This window comes from Polyodon spathula, chromosome 8 (assembly GCF_017654505.1).
Source record: "Polyodon spathula isolate WHYD16114869_AA chromosome 8, ASM1765450v1, whole genome shotgun sequence".
Taxonomy (NCBI): Eukaryota; Metazoa; Chordata; class Actinopteri; order Acipenseriformes; family Polyodontidae; genus Polyodon; species Polyodon spathula.
Genome location: NC_054541.1, coordinates 28,159,522 through 28,181,487, shown reverse-complemented (window position 1 = coordinate 28,181,487; position 21,966 = coordinate 28,159,522). Strand labels below are relative to the sequence as shown.

At 40.0% G+C, this 21,966-nt stretch overlaps 2 protein-coding genes and 1 pseudogene across 22 annotated transcripts in view; 2 read left to right on the top strand and 1 right to left on the bottom strand.

Moving 5' to 3' along the window:
* Positions 1–7,572, bottom strand: part of c2cd5 (C2 calcium dependent domain containing 5) — a 41,199-nt gene extending 33,627 nt beyond the window's left edge. For 7 of the 21 annotated variants that reach the window (XM_041257437.1, XM_041257441.1, XM_041257438.1 and 4 more), the window contains exons 1-8: positions 7,251–7,572; positions 6,476–6,577; positions 6,235–6,321; positions 4,693–4,864; positions 4,052–4,147; positions 3,707–3,862; positions 3,154–3,355; positions 274–425 (exon numbers count right to left, since the gene is read on the bottom strand). In XM_041257437.1, coding sequence (XP_041113371.1) covers positions 274–425; positions 3,154–3,355; positions 3,707–3,862; positions 4,052–4,147; positions 4,693–4,864; positions 6,235–6,321; positions 6,476–6,565 — 955 coding nt within the window. In that variant the 5' untranslated portion in view covers positions 6,566–6,577; positions 7,251–7,572. Of the gene's footprint in view, positions 1–273; positions 426–1,221; positions 1,347–3,153; positions 3,356–3,706; positions 3,863–4,051; positions 4,148–4,692; positions 4,865–6,234; positions 6,322–6,475; positions 6,578–7,250 lie in introns of those variants that run through there. The other 14 variants (XM_041257447.1, XM_041257448.1, XM_041257449.1 and 11 more) reach the window with 4 other exon arrangements.
* Positions 7,573–9,874: 2,302 nt separating this feature from the next.
* LOC121319111 lies at positions 9,875–12,304 on the top strand (annotated as a pseudogene).
* A 7,062-nt stretch (positions 12,305–19,366) lies between these two features.
* LOC121319719 (ethanolamine kinase 1-like) overlaps positions 19,367–21,966 on the top strand; it is a 34,570-nt gene continuing 31,970 nt past the window's right edge. The window contains exon 1 of the mRNA XM_041257436.1: positions 19,367–19,607. Coding sequence (XP_041113370.1) covers positions 19,461–19,607 — 147 coding nt within the window. The 5' untranslated portion in view covers positions 19,367–19,460. The remainder of the gene's footprint in view (positions 19,608–21,966) is intronic.

Below are 21,966 nucleotides of genomic sequence, written 5' to 3'. Positions count from 1 at the left end.
TATATATATATATATATACATATAAATTATATATCCTTTACTATAAGTATTCATATATCTCAAATTCACTATATTTTAATTATTAAAAATATTTTTTGGCTCGCTGATAATTATTACAGGAGCTCAACTAATAAGTTTTTTTTGGTTAAAATAGAAAAAAGCAAGTGGTAGGGAAGAAATGTGGGACAAAAGTACAACACAAAATAAATAAATATAAAAATAACCCCCCCCCCCTACAAAAACAACAACATAAAGTGGGTGGAACTGCCTTACCAGTTTTAGGTGTCAAACTCAAATCTGTGTCAGAAGAAGAGGACTGTCGACTGTAGGACTTGGAAGGTGAAAAGGAATAGGTTTGGTTTTTCAGTGGGGTGGAGGGTCCTGATGAATGAGTATTAGGGTTGGGATCTTCACTGAAGGGAGCCCTGCCAGAAGAAGGTGGAAACACATTCAGTACCCAAGTGCTAAAGGACACTAGCAACAGTGGAATGACCCAGACTTGGGAAAAGTGGTGAAGTGGAGAGGGGGTGGGTGGAGGGGTGGAGACGGGGGCAACCAAATGCTGTATGTGTGCAGGCTGGGGAGGAGGAGGACGAAAGTTGCCGGTTGCCTTCTCGGGGTGCTGGCCAGGGAAAATGGCTGTCAGAAAGATATGTGACAGAAAGTAAAGCAAGCTTATGTATATAAAGCTAAGATTTTAGTAAGATATAAATTGCATAAAAAGAAAAAGGAGAACGAAAATAACTGAAGCACGTTACTGTACAGTGATTTTTTTCAGCTAACCACAGCACAACTAGGAACTAAAATGAGTCATGTTTCCTTATTTCAGCAGCTAGCATGTCACAGCTAAAAATGGAAAATAAAGAAAAATAAAAGTCGCAGAATGTTTTGATGTAATTGTGTTCCGGTTTAAAAAAAAAAAAAAAAGTACATATATATATATATATATATATATATATATATGTATATATCTCATTAATATTTGGCCTGGAAAATCCTTTAATTGTTTTCTTTAGCAAATGTGTAACAGTATGAGCTGCTCTAACCAGTTTTTGAGGGGAGGGAATGCTTTGGAAGCTGAAGAGTTGGTATTAACACTCCCTGGCTAGTCGGGAGTACAGACGCACGGTACCTGCCTACACTGCCTGCCTGGCTTTAGATTCTGACCCCTGTGCTCTTGGCCCGTCTCTCCCCAGCTCCTGAGCCTATGCAGTCTCATACCAGTGTAGTTGAGAGTAGGAACAGACACAGAGAAGTTCTGAGTTAGTCGTGAGCCGGAAGCAGTGTGAATTGGGCTGTTGTGGGTTGAGCGACATCCATGGCTTGGCGGGTGAACCAGTGGAGACCTGAGACAATTGGCAGCCAAGGGAGAAGAAAGAAAGAAAAACACAAACAACAAATTGCAACGAAATAGTGTTTTCCTTTCCCCTGAATAATTACGCCTCCAGAAAGATTTCTCTAATTATCTAACTAGTGAGCAGTATAATTTGGTTATTTTTAGTAGACAAACAAAGCAGCAGCATGCTGAGTCTACAGAACAATCTAAGTATAATGTGAAGTATGTTAAATTTTGAGTAGTTAACAAGTGAATTATCTATATAATAATATTACATTAAATACACTGAAATAGCTTATTTTACTCAATGTGTTTGTAGAGTATAGGCCTAATAAAAAACAACAGTATGTATTAGCATTGTACAGTATGTGTGCATGTGTACAAGATTGTACGCGATATCTTATAATACAATATATTTCTTCTGTTATTTAAAATATTAAAGACTAAGACTTGTGTTAATCCTATGACATAACTCCTAAGTTAAATATATACCTCATCATGCAAATGCAAGATATGAGAATCAAGCAAGCACACATTTTCTGCCTACAAATTATACACACAGTGCAAGCAAACACAAAAACATGTAGGTTTGTGTTTATCTTTACCTTACCCAATTTGTTTCAGATATGAGAGAGAAATAAATTGTGTTCACGTCTTATACACAGGGCTGTATTCAGTTGGCCTTAATTCTAATGCATCTAAATACGTCCAAAGTTGAAACACTTCTAAACACAGAATTACACTTTATAGATTTGCAAGCACTGTTAAAATGTGCTGGTTTTCATGACCTTGGTACACAACTGTGCTTATTTTGATGACATACAGTAAATGGCGTCGGAATTTAAATTGATGCTTTTTTTCGAAACTGCAGAAGGGAACTAGAACTGAAAGATACATGACAAAGCACATAGGCTTTAGAAAGCTACTTGTGTGTTATCTAAAACGAATCATACAAAATACTCACTTATCTAGTTAAATCAGGTCGTTCATTTAAGGCACAAAAACGGTTATTCTTGCAATTTAAATTCATATTTTTTAATTTAAATTTAGATTTTCTTATTAAGCACCATTGCACACTGAATAAGTTCCATAATTTACCATCTATAATCTGTAAATAACTTGCGTAAATAGATTGCACACCAATTTCAGAAACGACTCTGCTATTGCCTGAAGGTCAGGTGTCTCCCATCCAGTAAATACTGCATGACCTGTCGCTGTCACCTTTAATATGTGAAAATTATTTCGATTCCACTATTCAACGCATCAACCTTGTATGACAATTACGCGCTAGGTGTGCAAGGAACAATAGGAAAGGTAAATGTTTGTTAAATATTATCTATGTTAAATTTAGAAAGAGAAATATCTGGTGTGCAATGGCCTTTACAGTATAATTACTGTGCTAATAACATGCGCTTATGTGTGGGGGTGCACCTAATGTATGCACAAGGTAAGCATGTTTGCTTTTATGGAGGAGTATTAGTAGAGTGAAAGAAACAGAAGAAAGGGAAAATCCTTTGGAAACACACCTTCGAGGCTCTGATGTGGTCGGTTACCACTGAAATCCCGTCTAAAAACAGTGATAGAGACTTCCCATAACTTCTCTAAAGTATTATTAACAAAAAAAAAAGTGTTGCCATTGGTCTTGGATATGTAAACGGAAGTTATAGGTAACAAATGCTTTAAGATGTCCTAAATGTACAAAATGATCAACTATAAGAATTTTCAGTTTAAAGGGTCTGCATTTTACAGATAAAGTGTACACACAAGTCAACAAAACATTTATGCAAGATCACAAACCCCTTCTGCTTTATACTTACTCTTTTATTTCTTTGAATGGCGAATTGCATGCAGGTGGGAGTGCCGCAGAAGGGTTACTTAGTTTATCCAGGGTACAGGCTGTTCCAATAGCTCGTACTACTAGCCCAGACTCTCCCTCTAGATCGAAGCATTGAAGGTAGCCCACAACTGCATTGCCTCCCATTTCCAGAACCTTTAAGCCAATCTTCCTTTGAAGCTCACCTAAAAGAAAATAATATATTTTATACATTACTGTTAAAGAAGTGTTAGCAAAAAAAGTTTCCAATCCTAAGGTTGGAATGTATTTTTTATCCTGATGTTGAAGAGGATGATCAGTGTCATGATCAGGAATAAAAAGCTGTCCTTAGTCCAAACATATACATACTGTAATTAAACATAAAAAAGTTACCTAATTAAAACATTAAAGTGATATCCTGTAGTTCATTTGTCAACTGCAGTCACTACATTATTCAAAGCATAAACCTAGCCATTGACCCTTTCTACATTTTATATTAACAAATATAATTTGCATCTGTGCTGTTCATATTGAGATAACAATTGTAACTACAATACCAGACATCAGAGAGATGAGTCTCTGTCGTGCTTCATTGGATGCCCGGGGTGTTCTGATTCTGTCAATCCACTGGTACTCTGGATCTTCATTCACCACCAATTCCTCAACGAATCCATGGACTGTAACTACCTTATAGCACTTAGGAATCGATGTAGCTGGCAAGAAAAGTAAATAAAGTATTCCATGTCTCCATCTGTATACAATATTGGTGATATGACACAAATGGCACAGTACAAAAGTAGTTAAACAATTCTGGTGTTTATTGTCTGTTTTAAACCCCCCCCCCAATAACTGTTTAGATAGGCCCAGAAAATTAAAAAAAAAAAAAACTCATCTCAACTTACTGCAAAAGAACTTGACTCCACATGATGACTGTCTAAAACGGTTTAAGTCATTAAACAGGTCCACCTTAACAATAACATTTATTTCCCCACGTATACCTACAGAAGAAAGAAAATAAATATATGCAAAGTCAGAACAAGTATCTTTTGTTTGCCTTTTGCAGTATTGTTTGGGAAATGTAGTCATGTGTTTTACAAATATAGACTAAACCTCCAGAACCGATTTACCCTAGCTTGGCTTCTTTTTAATAGGATGAAAGTTAGGTGTATCCAAGAAATATTAGAATTTAACTGTTCAACAAACTGTTTAGAAGACTTAAATATCAATAAACCAATGTTTTCAGAAATTACTTTTAGTGTTTGTTTTTAATGACCTCTATAAACATCAAATTCAGACCAAAAGTGTATAAAATTTTATTTTGCAATGTTACTTACAGGGTTCCATATCAGGTCACTAAACAAACTCACCATTGGTAGTTTTCATAGCTTTCATTTTTTAAGTCACAACTATATGTAAATATAGTTTTTTATTTATTTATTTTTTTTATTAATACAAAAGACCAAATCGGGGCATTCATGTTTAAGGCTTCACTTCTGTGTGGGTAGAGCAAGGGAGCTGGTTTGTTTGCTGTGTAAAACCGTACCATGTATAGTGTCATAAATTGGAAACCACCCAGAGATTACAGTGGCAGCTTCGCTGGATAGCAGAGGATCAATATCTATATAAACTTTGCCAATAGCATCATTGGCACTATAGGTGTCATGGTCAAGAACTGTGATTTGCAGTGGCTCGTCTTGTAAGTCTTCATCATCCACCTACATTTCAATAAAGAAGGAAAGAATGATCAGAATTTATTTTCTATACAATTAATAAAACACTGTCACGGATTTATATTTATATATCTATATATAAAATCTTTATTTGTATACAGCACCTTTCATAGTGGACCACCATCACAAAGTGCTTTACAAGACACGAGAACTTGTTTTAAGTGAACTATGCAGTCACTTAAAACATGTCTCACCGGAAAGACGGAGCACAAGGTGTGATTTGCTCATAATATATTGCATTATAACTCTTTGTACTTGTACTATATATAGGCAAAGAAAATGTGTTTTTTCCCCCAACTAGTACCATATGGTAGACATCACATATTCATAAAAACCTCCAAACAGCATCCATCCACAACTGATCAAAAAATATTTTTAGAACTTAAATGAAGCGCCTAATCACTTAACACTGAGCTGATAAATGAGTTTTAGCAAAACAGAAATTCATTAAATAAACAATGCAATGCAATTTTTGGGGGGATTATTAACTGATGATATTTAAAATACCTGTAAGATGTACTTGACCATGCTGTACTGTTTTTCAGTATTTTTATCGTCATGAACGGCTTTGGGAAACCGTGAGCTATACCAAAGTTTGGTGTTATTGTTTACATTTTGGTCGCAGTACTGGAACTAGCATATTCATTCTTTTTGGCATAGTGCACACCAATAAAAGTCAATAGAAGGGCCTATTATTCTCATTTGAGAGTTCCCCCTGAACTTTTACACACATTAGCTGCTCAGGTTGTTAAGTGTTACCAGCAGTGTCACTTGGCCTATCAGTTATCAAATTAAAAAAAATAAATAACAAAAAAACATTTTGACTATTAAAACAGCAATTTTCTTCACTGTCATAAAAAGCGTTCTGCAACAGTAAATGTATACAATAAATTAAATACCAAGACCACTCTGGTTGTGAACTGAGGACGGAACCAGTGTTTGGTTGTCATCTCATGCCCTGTTCGAGATGACTAACCCCAAGCCTGGTGAATCTGAACTGTCATTCTGGCATTTTTCATAGGCTATTTATTAATTCATACATTTTTTTATATTACATTAACGTTTCTGTAATAATAGAAAAAACACTTACAAGCACACATTTGCATTTTTTAAATATCACTCAACTCTGAAAAATGTCTCTAAAATATCTTTGTGTACTGATACAGCAAAAAATAAAACAGAAGAGCATTTTACTCCATTACTACCTTGTAACATGTCACAGCAATGCAATTAACCCCTAAATATAAAATTTGTGTAACGTCCAACATCTACTATCTTTAGGTATGCCTACAGTCACTTATACATTTCAGTATTTGCTTTTGTAATCTGTATGTTGGGTTAATGAATAATCTTACCTCAAATTTAAACCACTCTGAGTTCCACTGGGGATTTAGAGATTTGGGAAATACATCTGTCTTAAATGTTGTGTTTCCAAATTTTACCTGAGAAAGATGTGAATAATAAAAATAAATACTACAAAGTCAATAATAAAATTTGATGAAAAATACTGTATCTGGTCTGCTTAAATAAATAAATAAATAAATACAATGGACAAATAATATACTGATTTCAGTACTTAAGAAGCATTATACAAACCTCTACAAAAGCATCAGTTAGGTCGCTGGCCCTGTCCATAACAGGCAGATGTCGTCCAGCGACAATTCTAACCTTTAGCTTTCCTGGCATGGTTACACCTTTCTGTAAAGAAATAGACAGTACATTTCCATGACCTTTTAATAGTGAATTGTGTGACAGGTCATTTCTAGCGAGACCAACCCTGTACAGTACATTGTGAAAACAAGGGTGGTTGCATAGCTGTGTTTGACAGCACGTAATTTTTTTTTTTTTTAAATGTACAATAACATAAACAGACAGGACTACAAATGGCTCAAACTACAACTAATAATAATAATAATAATAATAATAATAATAATAATGGACCAATGCACATATTATTTTCCATCTACTACTGTCCAAAATGATTAGTTTTAATTACTACATTACAGATTTAAATAACATCTAACCGTCGCGACGATTTCTTCATTATTTCACCAATAACCACCCTATTCAAATATTTTCACAAGGAATATCGACCAACCTTGAGATAAACAAATGATAACAAATTTGAAACAGACAAACGTGTGCAGCTTACTATTAAGCATCCAAATAACTAAGTAAAAACTAGAATACAATTAAACCACAATTTAATATCAATCTGCAATGCTTTCATCGCATGTAAAAAAAGAAAAGTTTAATGCAGGCCACGCAAGTTATCACTGTGAAAACTGTATCTTTGCTTCAACTATTGCAACCCATTTATATAATTTGATAATACTATTAATATACATGTATTAGTATTAATTGTACAAACCTGATACTATGTTACGTACACCTGCTTAAAGAAAGGCATTTAAATCTAACAACATTGGCCGTCCAGCACCAGCACAAACTCCTCTTCCTGCCCATATGAAACTGGGAAACGGATCTTGCAATAGACTTACAGAATACTGTTGTGTTTTTGTTAACTGTATTTATAGATCAAAGCAACGCATCTATTTCGTTTGACATGATTTTAAGAACAATACAACGGCTCGTTATTTTACAAACACGAAGTTGATTTATCTTAGTTTACCAATCCGTTATCACACGGGGGGACGGCGAAAGTCACTCAGTGCACAAAAAATTCACTTCCAGTAGTGAGCAACAAACACTTCCGGGTACATGCTGCAGGTGAGAGCGATGTGACGAATATTAACTCTCGGGTTTGGTATTGTATGTGCATGTATAGATCACACCTCGTTCTTTAAATTGTTATCGCCCATTTAGTCCTGCACTAGTTAGCAGTTAGCAGTACATCTTGTATAATCAGTTTGATTCTGTTTAAAAAAAAAAAAAAAAAAGATAATTACGTTTCTATACAATATTCACATTTAATTTTTACGAATTTAAGGTGTTTTTGATGTTTTGTACTCCCAAAAAATAATATCTTGCGCAGTGTATGCTTGGCCATGTGGATAAATGTATTCTATTATAAACCAAGCGGAGACTACATAAGCAGTAAGGGCGTTGTTTGTGCAATAACCGCACGCCCAGAGCTGTAGGAACCAACGCACTGGAGCAGGGGTGTCAAAAGTTCCTGGAGGGCTGCAGTGTCTTCTGGCTTTTGTTCCACCCAGCTCTCAATTACTTAATTGGTCTAATTATTTGATTAACTGGACACATTTAACACTTCTCTTCAGGCCTCAGTGTACCTTGTAGTGTACCTTGAATCAAGTGCATTTTTAAAACCATCAACTATAAAATACCTTGAAAAATATTAAATATGTCAAACTGAACAAATAATTAGATCAATTATGTTAATTAAGAGCTTAAGATGGAATGAAAACCAGAAGACCCTGTGGCCCTTGAGGACTGGAGTTTGACACGCCTGCCCCGGAGTGTCTTATTAAGCTTATAAAATGGGTTACTAGCTTTTAGAAATAAAGATATAGACACATTTGTATTTAAAGATAAATCTAGTTGTTTTTTTTTTTTTTTTTTTTTAAATATGTTACTACGCTAGGAAAAATTGTTCCAATAAATGCAATTGTTCCAATGAATTTAATAGATAAACAAATTATTTTTAATAATAAATTAAATAAATGATCAGAGTATTTTCACTGTTTGTATTATGAAGTTGACTCTATCAGGAAATGTAATTGTAGGGTCGCAAAATGAAGTGCAGCGATGATCAGAGACAATCAATCACACCGATTGTTGCATCAAAGGTTTATTGCAGTGGTCATCAAAATACAGAGCGCTCCGGACAATAACGGTCACTTAATCAGTAACCAGAGTATTCTACCGGGGTAAAGCATGCACATGGGTTATATTGTGTAACCACCCTGGCGATGGCAGCATCCTGGACGTTGTTTTTGTCTTGTTTGTTACGTCCTGTTAATGTTCAGTGTATTGTGAGGGTACGGAGCACGCCGTTAGTGTGTGTCTGCATGAGTGTGTGTGTGCGTGCAGTGGACGGTTCCCCCGGAGGCTATAAGTAGGGGGGGTGGGAGCCGCGAGTGGGAGAATGCGGGTGAATGTCTGAGGGGAGAGAGACTGCGAGAGACGGAGAACTGTCTGAGTGCTTATCAATGAAGCAGAGTGCGGTGTAAAATTGAAAGATACAGCCGTTTATTATTTTGGCGTGAACCCCGGCCCAAACAGGGTTCCGTTGTGTTATTAACAAAAATAAATAAAAGTACGTGGAAACTCATCTGGTCTCCCCCGAGTCTGTCTCACCCCCATAGCACAAAACGCTACATTGGTGGCAGAGTGGGATTTGTACAGCGCTTGCCACGAGGGGTGAAACAGAAGCAAGAGGGAGAAGATGGCGGACGCGAGAGAGATGAGAGTAGATGAGCTGCGAGCCAGACTGGAGGAGCTGGTCGCTGAGCTGAGGGTCAGGAGCGACCCGAGCATGGTTGCTGCATGGGGAGGAGAGAACCCTTGGGCGAAAGAGGAAAGAGGGATCAAGATGACGGAGCTAGGAGACAAACAGACTGCCCCGCAGGCTGAGGGGCGCTGCACCATTGTCATCGAGGAAGAAGGAGGTTCTTCGGCCGCCGCAAGGACGTCATTGGACACGGAGATAGGAGGAGCGCGAGTGCGCGTCAATGATGAGGCAGTATTACCATCGGACACGGCTGCCCTGCAGCAGAATGTCAACAAGGGGGTTCATTACAGCCGTCTGCGGTACAACGGTAAGGCTGATTGGCGAGACTTTGTAAAGCAGTTTGAAATGATGGCAACGATAAACAACTGGACAGACAGAGAGAACGCCAGTAATTGAATTGCATGTTTAGAAGAAGAGGCTTTACATTGTTTAACCACTGTCAATCTAAATGGCTGTAGTAGCTGTACGTCAGCAGGTCCGGTTTGCTGCCCCAACCTCCCTAGAGCTTGCCGTGGCTCACGCCGTACGAGTCGAGGCAGTGCTTGAGGAGGGGGAGCAGGACCATGCCCCTGGGAGCGAGAGTGGTCAGCAGAAGAGGCAGCCTGACCACACACCACCTCAAACTCGCATGGCCCAAGCAGAAGAAGAGGAGGCCCCGTACCACACCATTGACCCCACCTGGCCCCCGGAGCTTACCACCCTCATCAGGGCGGCGATCACCCAGCGGCTCGGACTCCCGAGACCCCCCCACAGCTGTGCTGGGGCTGTGGACAGCCTGGCCACTTACAGCGCCACTGCCCAGCAGCAGCTGCTGCACCACCACGCCTGACACAGCAACCGCAGGGAAACGCCAAGGGGCCCGCATAGACGGGACAACGCGTGCCCCTAGTCCAGTCCCCTTAATCGCGGACCACCCAGCTGCAGCGGCCGCCACCAGTACTAACCCGTGTAGCCGACAGAGTGGGGCGTCACTCCCCACGGAAACAGCCGACCACAGACAGTGCCAGCCAACTATAGCGGTAGGAAGGACCACTGCCGGGGACTTCTGCCATGTCCCCGTCCGCATTGAGGGGGTCCCGTGCACTGCTGTCGTGGACACTGGCTCCATGGTGACTCTCATCTGCCCTGATGTGCTCCCTGCAGGAGTCCGGCTGGAGCCCACCACCGTGCAGTTGCGCACTGTGACCGGAGAGCTAGCCCCCATGCAAGGAAAGGGCAACCTTGCTATTGAAGTGGCTGGACGGACCGTGCACCACCCCATCTGGGTAGCGGCTGTACAGAACCCCTGCATACTGGGCCTGGACTTCCTGCGCTACACTGGCGGACAGCTAAACTTCCGGACCGGGACACTGCACATACAGGGGAGCTCGGCTTTAGCTTTAGCCTCACCCCTTGGACCGCTGGGTCGGAGTAGGGACCCCTTTGCACGACAGTTTCGGGATCTGCCGAGGACACAACGGACCGCTGCAGTGAGACAGGAGACCTCAGTACACCCCCAGGCTCCATCATGTGCCAGTCTCATCAGGGACAATACAGCGTCTCGACGGCCGACCTCTGCCCCATTAAGCCGCGCCCTCGCCGCCAACCACTCACCCTCCAGGAAGCCACAGAGAAAGTGCTGGAGGATCATTGAGCCGTGCGACAGCCCCTGGACCTTGCCGGTAGTCATGGTGTGGAAGAAGGACAGCAAGTGGCGTTTCTGTGTCGATTACCGGCGAGTAAACGATGTGACGGAGAAGGACTCCTACCCCCTTCCCCACATCGATGAGTCCCTTGACTTGGTGGCCGGCTCTAGATGGTTCTCTTCGCTGGACCTCCGCAGCGGTTACTGGCTGGTTGCGCTGGATCCCTCTACACGGCCAAAGACTGCCTTCTCCACTGGATGGGGTCTGTGGCAGTTTACTGTGATGCCGTTCGGACTTTGCAACGCCCCTGCAACGTTCGAACGGCTCATGGAAAAGGTGCTGGCCGGAGTACCCCCATCGGAGTGCCTGGTCTACCTGGATGATCTGCTGGTCCATAGAGGGACCTTCCAGGACGCCCTGGCCTCCCTGCGTGAGGTGCTCCGGCGAGTGAGGAGAGCGGGGCTAAAACTGCACTCTGAAAAGTGGCAGCTGATGCGCCAGGAGGTCTCATTCCTCGGGCACCGAGTGGGAGCAGAGGGGATCCAGACAGAGGTGGACAAGATCACCGCAGTGAGGGACTGGCCTATTCCCGTCAACCCCCGGCAGGTTAGAAGCTTCCTAGGGCTTGAGTCCTACTACCGCAGGTTTGTGCAGGGCTTTGCCACCATTGCTGCCCCCCTGCACCGCCTCCTGAGGAAAGACGAGCCCTTTGAGTGGAACACGACGTGCCAGGAGGCGTTCGCCTCCCTGCAACATGCGCTGTGCCAGTCCCCGGTGCTGGCTCCCCTGGATGTCTGTTCTCCCTTCCTGCTGGACACGGATGCGAGCAACGAGGGGATCGGGGTTGTCTTATCCCAGCCGGGTCCGGAAGGGGAGCATGTGGTGGCGTATTTTAGCTGGTCGCTCAGCAAGGTGGAGCGCCAGTATTGCGTCACCTGACGAGAGCTGCTTGCGGTGGTGGAGGGGGTCCGCCACTTCCACCACTATCTCTGCGGGCTCCCTTTCACCATTCACACGGACCACACTGCCCTGCAGTGGCTACTGACGTTCCGGGAGCCGGAGGGACAGGTTGCCCGTTGGATCGAGCAGCTCCAGGTGTTTCAGTACCGGATCCAACACCGGGCTGGTGAGACGCACTGTCCCGTCGTCCCTGTGCCCGGGAGGGATGTGCCCATTGCAGCAGAAAGGAGGAGAGGGAAGCAGAGCTGTCCCACCGGGGGGAAGAGCAATGCCGGGTGGCAGTATCGGCTGAGAGGGTGGATTGGAGAGCCCATCAGGACAGAGACCCGGACCTCTGCCCCATACTACAATGGCTAGAGGAGCAGCGAAGGCCCCCTTGGGAGGAGGTGGCCCCTTTTTCCACAGCCACTCGGGGGCTGTGGGCTCCATGGAGCGGGTTGGCCTTGCATGATGGAGTCCTTCAGCGGCAGTGGAAGGTGCCCGCCACGGGGGAGGTGAGGTGGCAGGTGGTTGTCCCCGGGTCGATGCGCCAGGAGGTGCTAGAGGCCCATCATGGGACCCCAGGCACTGGTCATTTTGGAGTGACAAAGACCCTGCAGCGGCTCCGCCAGTCGTTCTACTGGGGGCAGTGCAGGCGAGACATGGAGGACCACTGCCGGCGCTGTGACATCTGCACTGCCCGGAAAGGACCCCAGGGCCGGTCGCACGCCCCACTCCAGCAGTACCAGGTCGGGGGGCCTATGGAGAGGGTTGCCATAGACGTACCTCAACTGGTCTCCCCCGAGTCTGTCTCACCCCCATAGCACAAAACCCTGCAATAGTTTCTACATAAACTCTTGCTCCTATCAGGATTTGGCACACCTAACCCTAACCCACCCCTCTCCATTACATTTGTTATATTAATTTCAGAAACCAGTTAAGATTAAGCAAGCATTTTATGGTTAAGCAAACACAGCACTTCTTCTACCCTTCCTCTGTCCCTGGTCATCTGACTCTGACTAGGTTGACAAGGGTGTGATGGAACATTCTGTCCTTTCTTTCACCTTTCACGAGTTCTTCATATTGCAAAACTGCACCCCAATGATCATTGGTTGATTCTGTTATTCTGTTTGGTTCCTTCATAATTTTCTAAATTAAATGGCTGGTTACACAGTTGGACAGTAGGGGAGTTTGTTTCTTTTTGTTTATGAGTTGACGACGGTACTGCAGAGAGGATGTAACTTCAGGACTTCCTGTCTTTCTCAGCTGGTGCCCAATAACTTCTTAAACTACCTTATAAAATGGGTTGGGAGATATCTGCGTCCTGAGTACGAATGACTTAAGCTTGTTTAAGTCTGTTTGGGGTACAGCAGAGTGATGTTGTGACTTGTCTTTTTGTTGGTGCTTGTAAGTTTTCATTACAGAAATGAAGACACTGTTTGCTGTTTTAAAGTGGGTATCTCAAATTATGTTTATAAATCATCCCACTGTGGGAGAATTAAAAAAAAAAACTGTTCAGGCCAGCTCGCAAGCTTGTGTAGCTATCACTTCAGCAAAGAAACTTCTTAAAATTTTCGTCTTAGGTGTAGTTTTCCAGTACATATTTTTTGTTTGTGCTGATCAGTCATTAAAAACTGACACAGCCCAATAACTAAAGCAGATACTTTTTTAGTGTTCCGCACTTCTTTATTGGCTTCAATTGTATTAATTTCAGCAGTACTGAGAGTGAGGTGTCTTGTAGAGCTCACAGTTTTCTTTTTTTTTTTTGTTACTGTTGGTTCCAGGTCTAAAACCTCCAGGAACGTGTGGACATTGCAGAGTTAAAATTTACATGGAGGAAGTCTGACCATTATTATTATTTTGTTTTATATTGGGGGTAAAATGGTACCCAAGTCAAAATATATATATTTTTAAACTTTCTTAAACGCTCGCTTGTTTTTACCCCTTGGTTATACTGTAATAATTCAGTGGCTTGGAATGCCTATCAGCCAATCAGGATGCAGATATCACCCAATCCAGTTGGCGCTGCCTAATCATAATATTGACAATCAGGATTTCTGCTTAAATGGGATACAACTCTTGGAGATGGTTCTTCCCAGTGCTATTTATGTCGTTTAATTGGGATGTCACTTAATTTAATTGAGATACAGTATTTTCAAATGACGAACGGAGATCGCTTTTCAAAGCAAGACAATTTGCATAACACAGTGCAGTGAGTACGTGATTACACTGTGACTTGCGTAAATTGAGTAAAAGCCTTTGAATTCTTGAAGGAGCTGGAGTCTCCTATAATCCATTAATTTTGTTTAGGAATATAAAAAAACAACAACAATTGACTCACATTTTAAATTATGTATTTAACATTTAATCATAATGTGAAACGATTTAATTATTTTTCTTTTCATTTAGAAACCAGAGTATGATGAAGATCATCTGAAATGCCTCGTTTGATTGGGACAGATGCTTATTCGGGATATTTTTACTTCTCCCGTCTCGATAAATTGGAGCCAAGACCGGGACCCAGCCAGCACAGCTTGGACCCCAACCTGTGACCCAGCCAATGTGCTGGAGCCCTTAACCACCACCCCGTTCCACCAGGGTTTCATCAGCCTGTGCCAAGCAGACCCCCACCAGCCAGCCCAGCCCAGCCGCCACTCAAGCACCCCCAGATCATCACCGATCCATCACCACATTTCACAGTCGGTGCGAGACACTGTGGCTTGTAGGCCTCTCCAGGTCTCCGTCTAACCATTAGACGACCAGGTGTTGGGCAAAGCTGAAAATTGGACTCATCTGGGGGTGCTTCAGCAAGGTTGGAATCGGGCAGATTTGTCTTTGTGAAGGAATCAAGCCAAGTACAAGGTTGTCCTGGAAGAAAACTTGCTTCCTTCTGCTCTGACAATGTTCCCCAACTCTGAGGATTGGTTTTTCCAGCTGGACAATGCTCCATGCCACACAGCCAGGTCAATCAAGGTGTGGATGGAGGACCACAAGATCAAGACCCTGTCATGGCCAGCCCATTCTCCAGACCATTCTCCAGACCTGAACCCCATTGAAAACCTCTGGAATGTGATCAAGAGGAAGATGGATGGTCACAAGCCATCAAACAAAGCCGAGCTGCTTGAATTTTTGCACCAGGAGTGGCAAAAAGTCACCCAACATCAATGTGAAAGACTGGTGGAGAGCATGCCAAGACGCATGAAAGCTGTGCTTGAAAATCAGGGTTATTCCACCAAATATTGATTTCTGAACTCTTCCTAAGTTAAAACATTAGTATTGTGTTGTTTAAAAATGAATCTGAACTTATTTTCTTTGCATTATTCGAGGTCTGACAACACTGCATCTTTTTTGTTATTTTGACCAGTTGTCATTTTCTGCAAATAAATGCTCTAAATGACAATATTTTTATTTGGAATTTGGGAGAAATGTTGTCAGTAGTTTATAGAATAAAACAAAAATGTTCATTTTACCCAAACACATACCTATAAATAGTAAAACCAGAGAAACTGATAATTTTGCAGTGGTCTCTTAATTTTTTCCAGAGCTGTATGTGTATGTATGTGTGTGTGTGTATATATATATATATATATATATATATATATATATATATATATATATATATATATATATATAAACCTTTTTTCTGAGAAGCTGTAGCTGTCTTTTTCCTCTTATGCTTTGTACAACAGACTTGTTCTTTGTTAGCTGATTCGACATATTATCATTGTTTTTGAAATACTGAATTTTTACCATCTGTTGGTTAGTATAACATCTGCCAGGAGAGCAATCACTGACCTATTGGCAGAGCTCTTGCTCTGCGACCCGCCTCGAGATAGACGGTTCGCTCTGATTTGCAAAGTTGTCCGCCAATAAGACTTTACTATGGTTTATTTTTCTAATCCCAGTAGATTAGATGGCACCTATATACCGTATTATTTCGAATTAACGCCGCAGTCTAATTAACCCCGCCTCGAATTAACGCCTCATTCAGAGCTCAGCTTTTTAGATAGATACCACCCTCGAATAAACGTTGCTCCCAGTAAAAAATGTAAAGGTTTTTTTTTCTATCCCAGCTCAAAAAATAAAGAACGAAACGCGCAACTCTTACTATGTACATGTGACATCCCTGAAGAGACTGCAACCTCAATCCACCATGTAATACAAAGTAACATACACACACCTTAGTAAGGAAATTGTATTTTATGGTAGAGTCCCGACAGACAACCCAAGATGAACTACTTACAGCACAGCAGTCCTTCACATCCATTCCCGACCCCCCCCCCACCCCCTCCAGCAGAGTTCAGTGCCAACACAGCAGGGGATAAAACAAAGGCTGTCTGTTTACCTCGTCCTCAGTTTGGATGATGAAAACTTAAACTCAGAGGAACTTAGAGCTTTGCTCTAAGCACTATCTGAAAGCTGGCTGAAGATATCTTCTTGCAGGGGGTTTAGTTTTGGTTTCTCTTACAGTAAAATTACAAAGAAGTTGGTAAATTATAGTGAGAAAAAAATAATAACCAAGTAGGAGATATTTTAGTTTTAACAGAAATCAAACCGATATTCAGAGGTAATATTTTTCATTAAGAAAAACAACTATATCACACTCAACTACCGTTCTCTCTCCTCTTCTTGTCCCACCCATAGTAACCAATACACACTCCTGATTCGCTGGTACAGTACTCCCCTGACCTCCCAACTACCACCTAATAGGCTCTCGTTAACTGTCAGTAAATGTACTGTATTCAAGCCCCCAAAACACACAAGAGCATAGTGCTGCAGATCGGAGCCTCTCACGGCGCTGCTTCTAAAATGACTTAAATCATGTAATAAAATATTGCAGCGTTTTTAAAGCATAGTTTTATTAATAAAAGCCGCCCTCGTAAAATCACCACCCTTGTTTAAGGGCCTCAGTCATTTTGATCAATTTACAATAAACGCTGCAGTGCCAAATTGAAGTAATACGGTATTTTTTATGTTCAGCCATTAAGTGGGCTCAGAAAAAACAGAAATGGACTCAGGGCTGGGCTCCCCTAAAGGCTGGGCCTGGGTGCAGTTGCTTCCCTTGCACCGCCCCTGACGGCAGCTCTGATATGTTTTGATACATATTTTAGTTCATCCTTTTTAAAGGTATGACAAAATAAATTAATAAATAAATACAAATAAATGAATACATCTTGTTAATACTGTACAATGCATTAATAAGACCTCATCTAGAATATTGTGTTCATTTCTGGTCACCTCTCCAAAAAAAGGATATTGCTGCTATAGAAAGAGTGCAAAGAAGAGTGACCAGAAGTATTCGGTGTTTAAAAGGCATGTCATATGCAGGCAGGCTAAAAGAATTGAATCTATTCAGTCTTGAACAAAGAAGACTACGTGGCGACCTGATTCAAGCATTCAAAATTCTAAAAGGTATTGAGAGTGTCGACCCAAGAGACTTTTTTGAACTGAAAAAAGAAACAAGGACTAGGGGTCACAAATGGAGATTAGACAAAGGGGCATTCAGAACAGAAATTGTGAGGGTCTGGAACCAACTCCCCGCTAATGTTGTTGAAGAGGACACCCTGGAATCCTTCAAGAAGCTGCTTGATGAGATTCTGGGATCAATAAGCTACTAACAACCAATCGAGCAAGATGGGCCGAATGGCCTCCTCTCGTTTGTAAACTTTCTTATGTTCTTATGTTCTACTGTAATGTTGGAATTGTTGTATTTGTGCGAACACCTTTGCTGCAAAATAATGTGTTTCCCATAAATCCAAAAGGTTAGAACTTTGTATTATTATTATTATTATTATTATTATTATTATTATTATTATTATTATTATTATTATTATTATTATTAACTTATGGTAAAAAAGTGTATTGTCTTTAAAAGTTATGAAATCTAACACTTGACTGTACATTTCAGACTGAATTGTTGATGTTGACAAGTTGTCCCAGCTGCTCTGTTGGTAAGGGGGACATTGAAGGGATTACATCTTTGAATTAAAGCAGTAGACCGCACAATTGTATACAAAACAGTGCTGCACTTCCAGTTTGGATACATTCCCAATAGATTAAGCTGCAGATAAAAACAAACAAACAAACAAACAAAACAAAAGGGATTCAAACTAAACAGGTAAAGCCATTCAAACTAAAGGTAAAACAGGTGCTTTTGAATGTCATTTGCAAACTTTGTTGTGAAGTTAATTGTAAAGCAATTGTTTTATAGGGCCTACAGATAAAAAATATATATACAGTATATCAAATGTAAGTAGATTTTTAGTATTGAAATCATTTTTACAAATCAGGAATATTAAATGAAGATGTGACGAGTGTGTTTTCATTGACTGCTAGTTAAATGAACCAGTAACTATTTACAAACTTTTTCAGACATACCACGCTAGCTCAATCTTTATTGAATGTACAAAAGCTACAGCAACAAAGTTGGCTTTCTAATAAACTGGAATAATGTACCTCTAAACTAAATTGTGTAGCTCAAACAACAGGTAGAGACAAACGCTAGCACTTGAAATCAGTAAACCTTCAAAGTACCCTTGGTTTACAGGAGATAGGTTGAAGCTGGGGTGTAGTCATGATCACGCTACTACAGGAATTTCACCAAAATTAAAATAGTTACTGATACCGTACTTTTTTGGAACACAGGTCATTTCTGAATTGGGCAATGGTTGAGTAGCATCACACACACCCACAGAAGCAAGGAGTCAGAAAGGTTTAACACAAAAAATGTAAAACAAATGCCAAATAAATATTCCAATATATTCCCTCACACACACACACACACACATTTTGGACCCAAATCCCGCCTGTTGTACTGTATCTGAATATGTTTAACAGTAGCTTTGTATAACAATCTTTTTGTCATAATACAGTATATAAGTAAAGAGCAGTAGAAACGTAAACGTGCTATTATTCTTTTTTGTACATTTAACAATATCTTTACAATTTACAAATAGTAGAAAAAGGCTATCCATGTTTTTGTTTTGTTTTGTTTTTTTCTTTTCTTATTTAACATTTAAATTATGTTGGAAAGAAGTTTGTCTGCAACATGTTTTCTTTTTTTTTTTTTTTTTTTTTTTTTTTTTGAGGTGAAGGCACGAGAAGCCTACTGCAGTACATTTGAACACCTGCCAATCAAGCTACAGCATGCAGTATATTTACATATTTCCTCCCGAAAAGCCCCGTTACAGCTAGAATATTAAATGTAACTGATTCAGGTTACAACACAAAGTTTAAATTATAAACATGCATTAACTTCATAGAAATACTTTTTAAAGAATACTTTTTAATTACAAAACGAACGTTGTTGGAGAACAATGTACAAGAAATGACGTAACAAGCATATCACACAGTAAATAAACAAAGACCTCTCTAACCCTGTCGATGTCATCGCAGCCAAACCCCATACGACTCCTTCATAATACTCTAACACCCCCCCAGTACCACAATGCAATGCGTTTAATTTGCATAGAGGGAGGGGTGCAATTTTCCAAGAGGAATAAATACCCGAAGAGTAGGCGGTACTGCTTAAGCATCCAGACAGAGCATATAGAAACACGTACAGCACCCACATTTGTCTTCTAGAATGGCTAACTATATCCACGTACCCGCCTGTGCCCCTGCTGTTCCCAAATTAGATATTACTGTAGATGATAAAGATATCAGTGCAGGAGCAATGAAACTGATCAAGGAACTGAGACCCAATTGGGATCCGTCAGAGGTCAAAATGAAGGTACATATTTCTTTTACTTTTTCTATTAAACAAATCTACTTGTCTCTTTTTTTAGTGTATTCTTCTAATTACAGGTCGCGTCTAGAATTTTGAAGACCTCGAAAAATGAAAGTCTTTATGAATTGTTTAATTTATGTGGCTACGCAGTACCCATGCCTGTACTCTCTACGTAGTAGTGCAAAGCAGGAAGGACAGCTTTAATGAGGCCCAAAAGGATACTTACACTTTTTAGTAACCATTTGCCGATATAAATTAATTAAATTGAAAAACAGAACGCTTACAAAATCAAGCAACATTACAGCACTGTCATAATTAAGCCTAAGTCTATTTCGGTAGCCGTGGTTTGTACAGTCAAACATTTTGCATTGCATGTCGTTCGTAATACCGATATATATATATGTCACTAACTTGCCACTGTGCACAGTAGAGTGATGCTTTTCGTGAAGATGCAATAAATCTTTAAATTGTATTCAGATAACAGGAAGGAACTATTTGCAGCAGCTGGAGAATATGCTTTGCATTTTGAAATGTTGATAAAATACATCCACGAGGTTAAATATTTAAATACCCATAAAATAATGGAAATATCCTGTATTTTACTACAGTACTGTAGGTTAAACTAAAAAGAAAAACAGACCTTATTGCAAGGATGTGTGTAAACGTGGAATGCGCTGGTTTATTGTACTGTGTGCAACATTTAAAACCGGGATACTTTTTTTTTTTTTAATAAAGTATTAAAGACTACCTGTTTGTTAATGTCAATTGCATAGAATATTCCAGATCATTTGTAAACCGGTGCAGCTCTAGTGTCTGTATTTTCATTCGATGACAGCGTCGTGAGAGGCGTGACTTTTGACTTGCCTTCTGCTCAGCTTGTCTTTCTAAAAAATGTCCTCTCAACTCTCAATGCGTTCTGCATTGTTGGAATAGATTGGTTTCATCAGACTAAACCGTTTGATTATACTGTAGAAATAGGTTATTAAAAATGTAGTCAATAGAGTAAATTACGTACATTATGTTTTATTGACCCTCATTATGTTACCTGCTTTTTTTGTGGATTATCAACACTATGTTGAAACAGTCCCATTGGTTCTAAACACAGTTTTCTTCAGTATTTGTGTTATATATAAAAATTATTTTACTTTTTTACTTTGTTTCTTTTGCAGTAGTGCTCAAAATTGGACTACTTTATAACAGTTTAAGTGCTTCCTACAATGTATTTGTCAAATGATTGACCTATAGTGAAATTTGTTACATACTTTCCATTCAAGTTTTTTTCAGCAAGCAACTTCATCCTCTCATTTTACAGATTGTGCTAATTGTATATTCAATTATAGGATTAGTTTCAAACTGCAAAGTTCATGAGCAACACAGAACACTGAGCAGAGCTCTCTATAGACCTGAGTCGCCAGATGTCTGCTTTATCCACCCTAATATCAGAGTATAAATCTGCTCAATCGAAATCATGCATATGTACAGGTGGATGATCATTTTGACTGTAACCTTTAAGCTGCTAAACAAAAATGAGGTATTTATGGACAATGGTTTATTGCTAATATATAATACTGTTAAACCCCTGACCTGAAAAAAACAAACACTGATTGAATTGAGAGAAAACTAATTTACAATCTTTGGAAGGAGTAAACTAATTTATTTTGAACATCTTAACATCTGTATGTTAAACAGAAAAATAAAAAGTACAGCACACAGTGCATTTGCATGACTATTATATGTCGCTTTCTATATCTTGTTTAATTTAGCATGGGGGGGAAGTTTGATTGTTTCCAGGTGATGCTGATTCTAGCACAACGTCAGATGGCCGTTACAGGAGGATGAGGAAGTGAATGTAGGAAGTGCAGCCCACAAACATATCTGATTATAGTGCAGACTTCAGTATCTCAACATTTTTTGCCTTAGGAAGGTCTAAATTCATGACCAGGCAAGGAAGGTCTGTGCAAGAGTCAAAAGAAAGTAGTTTTTTTACTTTTAATGTAATACTACCTATTGTTAACTGTCCCCCTTATGGAAGTGTTATTTTGTAGATTGAATATATATATATATATATATATATATATATATATATATATATATATATAAAAAAAAGATATATATATATACTATATATATATATATATATATAAATATATATATATATATATATATGCTTATTAAAATAGAGTTAACACATCTTTATTAAGAACATGCAATACAGAAATACAGAACATGTGTATTTCCTGTTCTGGAGAGACAGGCCAGCAGTTTTTAGTGCATTCTTCCTGCTGTTAACACAACAGTGCTAACTTGCCTATGTTTATACAGCGGTTGTTTCAGAAATGCTTCTATGCAGGGGTATATGCAG